Source organism: Mus pahari, chromosome 9 (genome assembly GCF_900095145.1).
Source record: "Mus pahari chromosome 9, PAHARI_EIJ_v1.1, whole genome shotgun sequence".
Classification (NCBI taxonomy): Eukaryota; Metazoa; Chordata; class Mammalia; order Rodentia; family Muridae; genus Mus; species Mus pahari.
Window position 1 is genome coordinate 46019621 of NC_034598.1, and position 10456 is coordinate 46030076.

At 58.4% G+C, this 10456-nt stretch overlaps 1 protein-coding gene across 4 annotated transcripts; it reads right to left on the reverse strand.

The window, feature by feature from the left end:
• Nucleotides 1-392: 392 nt before the first annotated feature.
• Nucleotides 393-9937, reverse strand: Ncln (nicalin). Of its 4 annotated transcripts, none has more exons than XM_029542437.1 (14): nt 9560-9937; nt 6935-7125; nt 6649-6793; nt 6414-6508; nt 5558-5638; nt 4797-4900; nt 3862-3950; nt 3436-3754; nt 2515-2602; nt 2394-2432; nt 2163-2326; nt 1805-1858; nt 1642-1720; nt 393-1548 (listed from the first exon to the last, which is right to left on the reverse strand). In XM_029542437.1, exons 1-14 carry the CDS (start codon nt 9741-9743, stop codon nt 1381-1383), a joined length of 1800 nt encoding a protein of 599 aa, XP_029398297.1. In that variant the 5' UTR covers nt 9744-9937; the 3' UTR covers nt 393-1380. The 4 variants fall into 4 exon arrangements, with proteins under 4 accessions (XP_029398297.1, XP_021060074.1, XP_029398298.1 ...); XM_021204415.1 differs by having other exon boundaries at nt 393-1568; XM_029542438.1 differs by having other exon boundaries at nt 2163-2323; nt 9560-9842.
• Between the last annotated feature and the right edge of the window lie 519 nt (nt 9938-10456).

Here is a 10456-nt window from a genome sequence, read left to right on the forward strand (position 1 = left end):
GAGATCCTGCTCTTAAGGCCTGTGGCCTGTGTTTCTTTTCAACAGTGGGAGGTTAGCAATTGTTAGGAGCCGAGTGGACAGGCCCCCGGCTTCACAGCAACAACTGAACTTTTGTTTGTTGATTGACTTTACAGGACAGGGACTCGAGCAATGGGCAGAGCCGGTGGTAAGGAGACCCATACCCACCCAGAATCCAGGAGCAGGGTCCTGGTGTAAGCTTGGCAGGGGTGCCTTTAATATACTGTGATGACCCCTGCCCCATGTGGCATGTCCCCAACTTCTCCTGCACTGAAAACATGCCCAGTGCTAGGAAGCAGTGTTCATTGAACAGCCCGGGGTAGGCGGCCGGGCCTGAGGTAACACCTCCACAGACCCACAACAGCACATCAGTGGGTGTTGCTCAGGACACCTGGAGGCTCGGTCCTTCAATATGGCTTTTATTTTGTAACCCACCAACTGCAGACCTGCAGCCACCCCCAGGGGCCATCCATCCCCATGTCCTGTGAGGACAGAGGAAGGGGGCGTGAGCCCTGTCCTTTCCCAGTGACAGGTGGCACTTGCCTCAGACCCATAACCAGCTGCCAGGGTAAGAGTAGAAAGAACAAGAACGCCCAGGGCCAGGGCAGCAGGCTGATCCCTCTCGCCCTATGACACGCGTGCCACCAGGGTGGCAGCCACCACTGCTGAGCAGAGGCAGCCTACAGCAGGAGGGGGTGGGCCAGGCCTCAGCAGGTGCGAGGGACAGAAGAAGCTGGTCTTCAGCTGGTCCCCAGCCTGACACCTCCTGGGTCATATTGCTATTGAATTGATTCACCGTGGGGTCCCTGAGGTCAACCGTCAGCATTAGTGTCCCCCTCCCAAGGCCATCCTGTTGGGGACATCGAGGGCTGTGCTGGGCCTGGCTGTCCCATCAGACATTATGACAGAGGAGCGGACTCCCCAGAATGTATCTGAGGGTAGGGAAACTGAGGCTGGGGGTGGAGGGCGGGGAGATGTCAGGATTGCACACTCCAGAACAGGGCCAACTCCCGCCCAGTCACCAGCGTCAGGACTGAGCGAAGGGACACTTGCAGGAGGGGACAGAACCTCAGGGGCTCAGATCAGCTGGGGGACCAGGTGGGTCCAGTGGTGGAGGATGTGACAACAGGCGAGGCAGGGAATGAGGAGGAAGAGCAGGGAGACACTGTCGGGTGCTGGCCAGCGCTAGGGGGAGGCAGGCTGACAGCGGATGCCTCTGCACAACCGCGGAGAGCGGCTTCTGGGACCCAGCCACTGGGGAGGCCAACACCAGCGTGTGGCCCTTCAGTGCACGTGGTCCGGGCAATCATTCCATCCCAGTGGGCTCATCTGCAGGTGTGTGGGGCTCTCCTCCAGGGACATTCAACGAAATGAACAGGGAGAGGTGTCCTTGCGTCCTAGTGACCCATCAAAACCCTCTGTGGTTCGTTCGGCCTGGCCGCGGTGGGTGTGTGGACAGTACCTCCTGGGCCACCTGTGCATGGCCACTGCTACGGTGCCTTGGCCTTGAGCAGCAGTCTCTGCACCGTCCTGTACAGTACGTGGAAGTGCTGGTGGGAAGAACAAGGCATGAGGGACACCGAGAGCCAGCCCCCGACCCAAGACGCTGGCACACTTGCTTACCTGGACAGCCGTGTACGCCATGCCAAGGTATGCCCCAATACACAAGGCCAGCAGCAGGTCGAAGATGGCCGGCTTGACCCTGAAGGACAGTCCATGGGGTCAGGGACATGAGAATGATCATCCCCACAGACTGTGGCGCCCTGGGCTCTGGCCCGTCACTCACCTGTATGCATTCATCACCTGCTTCAGCTGGTCGTAGAAGACAAACTCAGGGTCCCTGTGGAGAGACAGCCCCAACAGCTGAGTGCCTCTCCCCAAGACTCCCCCTCCGAGAACTCCCCTGGAGTCGCAGCGCCGGGAGGCTGACACAGGAACAGGACAAGTCTGAGGCCTGTCCAGGCTACAGATCGAGAGCTCAATTCAGGAAGCTAAAAATACTTTTGAAACAGCCAAGGGGACTAGAAACTCCCCTGGCCAGGGAAGCCCTCCTAGGCCTGCCTGCCGCTGTCCTCCTGCCTCCCTCTGGCTGAGGGAAGGCAATGGCACCCAAGCAACGTGGCCAGCCGCTCACAGCCGCTCACCGCCTGTCAGCCTTCGCATGGTGCTGTCGCACGTCCTTCAGGTAGCGGCTCAGAAAGTGTTCCAGCGTGCTCAGGAACGTCCCGTCCTTGTCCAGCAGCTGGGCGGCCCGTGGCTGGTTGGTGAGCCAGTCCATGACTGAGTCTATCTGCTCCTCCTGGACCTGCTGGGGAGGTGCAAGCTGGGGTCATAGCACAGGTCCCTGTGGTCCCCCCCCATGCCCCACACTTTACCATCTGCTCCGTGAACACTGGCATGTCTGGGGGCGTCCCCTGTAGAGGGAGGGGACAGGGTGTGAGCTGAGCCAGCAGGGCTGTGTGTAGCACACAGGGAGGGCCAGCACCCGTGGCTCACCTTCTCTGTCAGGTTGTAGATGACTCTGGTCAGGGCCTCGGCGATTATCCTGGTGTTCCGAGTCAGGGTCTTGGAGTCCACCCGGGACCTTGGGGATACAGGGCCAAGCTCCTCAGGCAAGGCAGGCATCCCTGGTGCCTAGGCTCTGGGGGTGACTGGTAGGTAGCAGGGGGGGCCACCCAGAGCAGCCAAGGCCCAATGAGGTGGAGGTGCCACAGGCCAGCACCTGCAAGGCCTAGGACATCCCAAAGGGACTAGCCAATCCAGGACCCCTTGGCAGGTGAGTGACCTTCCTTCAACCCAGCGGGCAGCCTGAATGGTGACCTGGGGACCCTGTTCCTCACTGCTGACGTCCAGGTGTGTGATGGGCCACTGGGTCTCCCACAGCTTGCTCCTGACTCAGACCCACCCCTGCCCCTGGACAGCTGCCCACACCCTGCTCCATGGCTAGCCCAAGGAAAGTTCTAGAAAGTGCCACCCACAGGTTCTGAAGGGTGTTCCATCAAAGGTGACCCCACGGAAGGAAGGTTCTAGAGCAATAGTTCTCAACCTTCCTAAGGCACCAACACTTTAATATAATTCTTTACGTGTGGTGACCCTCAAACGTAAAATTATTTTACGGCTATTTCAAAACTGTAATTTTGCCTCTTATGAACCGTAATGTAAATATCTGATGTGCAGGATGTCTGATATGCAACTTCAGAGGGGTCTCCACCTAAAAGTTGCAAACCACTGTTATAGAAGCTGCCCCTGCCCAGGAAAGACCTAGAAGGCAGCTTGCCAGCCCTAAAGAAGCTCCAACCAATGAATACCTCCCAACCCCCACCAAGTGCTCTGAGGGGAACTCAAGAACCCCAGGGTCCTAGGAGCATCCCTTCACAGATGGCCCTGGAAGCAATCTGCAGAGCCAGGTCTGCTCACCGCACATCCATGATGCTGCTGCGAGGCCCCGCGCGGTGGCTCTCCAGATGTGACAGCGTGAAGGCGGGCAGCCTTCGGATGGCAAAGCGCTCGTGCTCCCAGGCAAGCACGTCATCCGCTAGATTGATCTTCTTATGTACCATGGAGAAGCTGACATCAGGGAACTGGTGAGCAGCCACCGTCTCCAGCTCACGCAGGAAGGCATGCTGTAGTGTCCCTTCTCGCGGAGGCTTGGACACGTGCAGGCGCAGGTGGCTGCCACGTCCCACAGTGTCCAGGCACAGAACGAACGCTACGTTGTCCTGCAGGAGGCTGGAGTCTGTAGGGTGAGGAGAGGGGGGTCAGAGGGGCATGGCCCCGCCTGCCAAAGACAGACTCCACCCACCAGCTCACCTTCAAGGACCTCCCACACCGAGCCCTGCCTGCCTGTGTGGTCCAGGCTGTCCTCAAGCCAGCGCTTGGTGCCCTGGTAGTTGAACTTGCCCCCTCCAGATGCGAAGAACAGGAGGTTGTACCTGTGGGTGTGGATGTTAAGAGGGCAACACGGCCAGGCCACAGGTTCCCAACTGGGACACAGGGAAACCTCAGGTCTCTCCACACCCACCTCCAGGTGACAACCCCCCTAACGCCAGGACAGGGGCTCCATAATTGTGACAGCAACATGTGTCCCCTCAGAGTCCTTCAGGGAGGACTCTGCTGACACAGAACCTCACATGGAGGAGCTCAGACTACCCACACACTCCCCCATCCCTGATGCTAAGGACTAGCTGACACACAACCTGGCTGTGTGGACTTGAATCTCACAGGGGCCTCACACCCTCACCTGCCTGGGAACCAGGGCCAGGCCACTGAGCCCAGGTTGTTCCCAGCCTGTACTGGCCACTGTCACACAGGGCTGCCAAGCCAGCCAGGACTGGGTGAGGCCACAGGTGCTGGCCATAAGGGACAAACATATCCTGGGTGAGCAAGGACAAAGCTGCCTCATGGCTTTTCAAGAAGTGACCCCCCTCTCCTGCCATCTTTAAGACCTATTGTCCCGTGACCATGGGAGCACCCTGAGCCCATGCAGAGGCTGCCTGGCCCACTGGCTGCTGCCTCCCACCCTCTGGGCCCCAGCTCACAAACGCTGAAATTACTCATGTGACCTGTGTGGTACCTCAGGACAGGTGTGACTGTCACAACTATGGGCATGGATGGGTAGAGACCAGGGACGCTGCTCAGGCCCCTTCGAGGCTCAGGACTCCCCATAGAACAAAGGGGAGGAGACACTGGCTGCAGATGTTTCTAGATGGTTCCATCCCTTCCACTGGCCAACAGCACCCAAGGGGTAGGCTGCACCCCCCACCCCCAGTGGAACTCACGCTGCATGTGTGCGCTTGTATGTGTAGAGGCGAGAGAAGAGGCGAGCCAGCTCCAGCAGCACAGAGATGCCACTCCCATTTGAGTCTGCGCCCAGGGACAGCCACTGTGGGCAGAGGACCCATGGGTCATGTTTCCTGTAGGCCAGGCCCATCCACTTGGTGCCAGAGCCACAGGGCACTAAGGTAGAAAGGAGACATGAAAACCTACTGGGCAGAGCATGGTGGCCACACCTTTAACCCCAGCACTTAGCAGACTGAGGCAGGGGGATTTTTCTGAGTTCCAGGACAGCTAGAGCTGCAAAGCAAGATCATCTCAAACCAACCAACCAACAGTCATGGGAGGTTGGGGCAGCCTGCCCTCAGAGGCTCTGGGGACTGACAGACAAGGCAGGGACTTGGGGACCTGATGCCAAGCATGGTAGTTTGAATGAGAACAGCTCCCAGAGGCTCAGGTATTCCAATGCTCAGTCAGCAGTGGCACTGCTTGAGGAGGATTAGAAGGTATGGCCTTATTAGAGAAAGTATGTCTCTGGCATGGACTTTGAGGTATTAAAAGCTCATGCCAGGCCCACTCTGTCCATCTGTGTGTCTGTCTCAGCTTGCACATCAGGATGTAGGGTGCAGCTTTACCCACCGCCATGGCAATAACTGACTAACCCTTTTTTAAGTGTTGCCGTAGTCTCAGCAACAGGACAGTGACTAGGACTCCCAAGGGGAGCCACTGCCCTCTGTGCCTCCGTGATGTGCAGCAGGGTACTTACTGGGGCTACCCCAAAGGCGTCGTAATGAGCCACGATGACAATGGTGGGGAGGTCCTCGCCTCCCAGCCCTGTCAGCCGTCCCTGTGGAGAGACAGACAGGTGGATCCCAGATGCCCAAGACAGGCTAGGGTCACTCACCCCTGTGTTCTGTGAGCCTTGATATCAAGGACAGGCACTGGCAGCACCCATAGGTGGCCAGTCCCTTCAGCCCCTTCCTTAGGGAGGCACAGGGCAATGTGAAGGCTTCTAAAGCCCCAACAGTGGTGTGGCCATGCCGGGGCTGGCCCCCAGTGGACAAGGGCACACACTACTTGGCCCAGGAAGGGACTGCACAGAGAGGTTGCAGCACCAAGTCCCCAGGACCTTTTATGACTAAGAGCGGTAGCCTGTCCATCTCGTTGCCATAGCAGTCACCCTAATGCTGTAGACAATCACGCAGCGAGCGCACACTGGGTTCCCGTACTGCGGCTGGCTAACTTAACCCACAGCTCCCTCACAGGGCACTCAGAGCACCCCTGGCAACAGAACTAAAAAGTGGGGTTTTCTTTTATTTTTATGAAAACAGGGTTTCCTGTATCTCACAGCAGTCTTGAACTATGTAGCCAAGGATGGCCCTGCACTCCTGTCTCTGCTTCAGCTTCCCGGTGTGTTAGCATACCTGCTTTCTGTGATCTTGAGGACTGAGCCCATGTCTCTGTGAGCTGGCAAGTGCTGCCCACTGAGCCACAGCCTCAGCCTGCAGTCAAGTTCCTTTGTTGTCACCACCTCCCATGTGTGGCAGAGGGGTGATGATGTCTGGGATCAGGGTGCAGCCTGTGCAAAGGCCCTGGGGCAGGCTAAGAAGGTGGAAGCTCACCTCCACACTGGTGATGAGCCAGTCGCTCACTGCCTGGCTCTGGGCTCCACTGGTCACCATCTGGAAACCATTGGCTGTAGCTGTGTGCAGCAGTACTGGGGGCAGAAGGGGAGGGGTCACTTGGGCTTATGGCCAGGGCCACAGCTGGGGTGGGAACTGCAAACACAGAAGCCCAGGAAAGCCCCATAGATGCAGGGACCAGGGCCACCCCACACCCTCTGGTGGCCTGGCTTACCTTCAGCGGCAGAGGCAGAGCCCTGGGAGGCAGAGGCAGCCTGGGTCTGCTCGTAGATGGACAACAGGGCCTCGTCCTCCACAGCAAAGTACACAGGGACCACAGTCTCCATGGCCAGCATCTCAGGCTCGATCTCCATGAATTGCTGTGAGGAGCACATGTGTTCAGGGAACTGCAGCCACCCGCAGTGCCTCCCCATCTCAGCCTCCTTCCTGAAGGGGGAGGACAAGGACACCCAGCACATGCAACCTGAGGGGCAGGCACCGGGACTGAGACACAGGCTTACCCGGACGACATCCTGGGGCACAGCAGCCATGGCCCGGGGCAGGATGATAACCACAGCGCCCGCTGACTGTCGCAGAGCCTTCTGATAGTGCTCATAGGAAAAGTCCAGGAGCCGCATAAGCACGCAGCGGCGGCTCAGCACGTCTGCGTCCACCGTGCGTGCCTCCGTGTTGAGCACTGCATTCCGCGTGCCTGTGGGGGTCATGGCATCATCACAGCTGCCACCCTCCACACCAGCACAGAGTGAGAGTGAGGGGTCTGAACTGCACGGGCCAGAGGTGAGTCACCACAGCAGGAAGCCCCCTCCAAGAACTGCAGTCCCCTGGGCCCCACTTACAGCCAGACTGGGTGGCACAGAATACATCAGGTGCATTTATAAATGCTCAACTCTCACAAGAATGATAGCAGGCAGTACCCCTAGATGCACATGGCCAGGAAGGGGCAGTGAGTGACTGCTGGGGTCTGGTGGGGTCTCCAGGGTGGTCACCTGAATGCTGACACCCAAACTACCATGAAACCCCCCTACCCCGGAGACCCAAGTGACAAAGGTACATGATGCTGGGTCTAGAACAGTTCACTTGGGATCTCCCCAGACACACGGGGGTAAGACGCACACCAGGGCAGCAGCAGGATGAGGACCTGCAGCCCACAGACGCAGCCATCACCTGGACACACGGGTCCAGCTGAGGCCCAGCCCCCATGCTCCAGGACTGCAGAACCTAAGGGAGCGGGGTGAGGGAGGGCCTGCCCGGAACAACTTCCCTGGAAGGCAGCAAGGGCCAAGCACCTCCTGGCAGACACCTGACTCCCTTCAGGGAGAGGCAACACCTCTCCCTCTTCAACCTGTCCCTGGGCTCCCAGGGTGGCTTGGACAGCAGCTCGTCCTCCAGGTCCCTACAGTGCTTTCTGGGAGTCTTGCAGACTGGTGCTGGCCACGTGGCAGGACGGTACTCTGTACCCAGCTTTGCTGTCTGTGGGGATGTGACAGAGCCCCAGTGGGCAGTACTGGCCAGCACCAGTCACCAGGACTCCCAAACTATTGTGCTACCCACAGAAGGGCAGCCAGGCCCCTGCGATCCATCGCACCCAAGTGGCACCAGTCCAGAGATGCCATAAAGGCAGGTGGGCAATCAGCAGGCTTTTCCCCATGCTGGCTGCTTGGCTCGGTGGTGTCAATGACCTCATGCCAATAAAACTTTATCCACAACCAGGGAGGCCAAGACTCATCAGTTGGCTCCAGGGTAGTGAGCTGAAGCTGGGCCTCAGGGCCACGGAGCCTGTGATGATAAGAAGGCATGTCCTAAGAAGGCCAGAGTCCACAGCAGGAGGGATGGTAGCCTGGGTCACAGTCACACCCCACAAGCCTCCTTTCCCACTAGTGTTGGTTCTTACTCAACAAGACCCAGGGGAAGTTGGGTAAGAAGAGATCCGATAAGGCTGTGGAGTGGCCAGGGGCTGAGGGGAACTCAAAGGACTTATGCCCAGGGTTTCTCAAGACCTCCTCTGGCTGCCCCATCATGAGTCCTCCAGGGTATAGACAAGATGCAAGAGCCCACTAGTTCTTATCCAGCCAAGGATGGGTGAGAAAGTCACGTCAGGAATCTGTATACATGAGCTCATTCGCAGCCCAGTCCACCCAAGGTTCTGTGCATGTGAGACCCAGTCATGGAAACGCATGGTCTAGGAACTGCCCTCTGGATCACAGAATGCTCTGGAACAACTGTGAGAACTCAGGAGCTATGTCTCACAGCTTAGTGGCTTCCACTGTTCCCCCGCCATCCGTGACACCCCACAGTGGCAGTTTAGCAGATGCCAGGCTACAGGATATGCAAGCAAATGCTTACGACATTCGGACACCTGGCCACCTACTCCTGGCCTAGGGTAAGGCCCCACCCTAGGGTGCCCTATGTGCCAGGGCACTGTTCTGGGTCCTGCAAAGTGCGGGGTGGCCACCTGGCCTCGACAACTTAGAGCTCCCTGAGCTGGGGCAGCAACATGACCCCTGCCATGGCAACACCGCTTTAAAGAGAAATTAATGCAATTCTGGGTACAGGGGCCACATAGAGAGGCTTGGGTGCACAGACCTGGCTGCCACACCCGCTCAAAAATGGGGGCCCGGCCTTGTCATTCAGGCAAAGACTTAACATCAAGGCTGAGGGGCAAAACAAAGAGCAGGGTGCGGGAAGCTATGAGAGGCCCCAAACCTAGGCATGGGGACAGAGATCCTGGGGAACCCTGGCGAGGGGTGGGGAACTGAGCAAAGGGGTGAAAGCATGGCGCTGTGGGAACCAAGGCCCCAGGGGGCCCCAGGACAGCAGGCATGGGGGTAGACGCCAGCCTGAGGGAGGTCTGAGACAACCGCTGACAAGAGAGGGATCAGGGTGACAAGGGATCAAGGAGATGGGAATCAGGGTGACGATGATGGGATGGAATGACAGGAGTCATTGAGACAGCAGGGGAACTGAGGGAACAGGGCTGCCAGGAACAGAATCAGTAAGTCAGTGGGGAGACTGGGATTGCTGTCGGAGGTCCTCTGCATGACAGTGGGAGGATCGCAGTGACTGGGGGACTAGTGCGGCAGTAAGGGGGACGGCGGCGTCAAGGGAAGAGGTCAGGGGTCGCGCACCGTATGGCTGGCCCTGCAGGTCGTACTGCTGCATGCGGTACACGGTGAACTCGTGCGCGGCGTCGGCGGCGGGCAGCGGCGGCGCCACGAGCAGCAGCACGGCGGGCAAGAAGACGATAAAACCGAGTGGCAGGCACGACGCCTTCAGCACGTTCTCGAGCACCTCGCCCGCTTCCTCCAGCATCCCGGCGGGCGGCAGGCCGCAAACGCGGCGGCGACGGAGGGCGACGGGAAGCGGCCGCGGCTCGGCGGACTCAGCTCGGCATGGGCGGCTGCTGAGGTCCTTCGGGGAGAGCCACGAACAGCCCGAGCCTGCCCTAGGGTCCTTCGGGCAGCACTGCGGACGTCCCTGTCTGCCGCGCCGCCTTCTGGGAAATGTAGTCTTTCTTGTGAGCGAGCCTCACTTTAAACGGCTCCGCGCGCTGTGAAACCCTGGGAGTTGTAGGCACACCGAGACTCACGCTACGGCCTCTCGGAAGCTGTGGCAGTCCTTGCACGCGGAGCCCCCTGGAAGTTGTAGTCCCACTGTGCCGCTCCTAGACGCCATGGCGGACAGACTACTGCTACTGAACTCCTCCAAGCCGTAAAATACAGATGATTTACAAAGCTATTAAAAACCATTCCCAGTAAAGCTTGTCTAAACCCCAGTTTAGCGTCGTTAATGAAAGGACAATCTAAAACCTACAGTGCAGGACATGACCGTCCGACCCGGAAAGAAGTAGGAAAGGAAAGAGAAAGTGCCCGTCCGGTGCCTTGGTTCTCTGGGAATTGTAGTCCTATCGGGCAAGCACAAAGGAATATGGGAACTTGAGTCGTTCTTTTAGTCTTTGGAAGGAGAGGGGATTAGAACTCACAGAGAGAGAGACAGAGAGAGAGAGAGAGAGAGAGAGAGAGAGA

Excerpts from the sequence above, each read along its gene's own strand:
- Ncln (XM_029542437.1), bottom strand. The coding sequence starts at position 9,743 with ATGCTGGAGGAAGCGGGCGAGGTGCTCGAGAACGTGCTGAAGGCGTCG. Across the intron at positions 3,951-4,796 it reads TACAAGCGCACACATGCAGC|GTACAACCTCCTGTTCTTCG; the intron begins GTGAGTTCCACT and ends CCACACCCACAG. Across the intron at positions 2,603-3,435 it reads AGCAGCATCATGGATGTGCG|GTCCCGGGTGGACTCCAAGA; the intron begins GTGAGCAGACCT and ends TGTATCCCCAAG.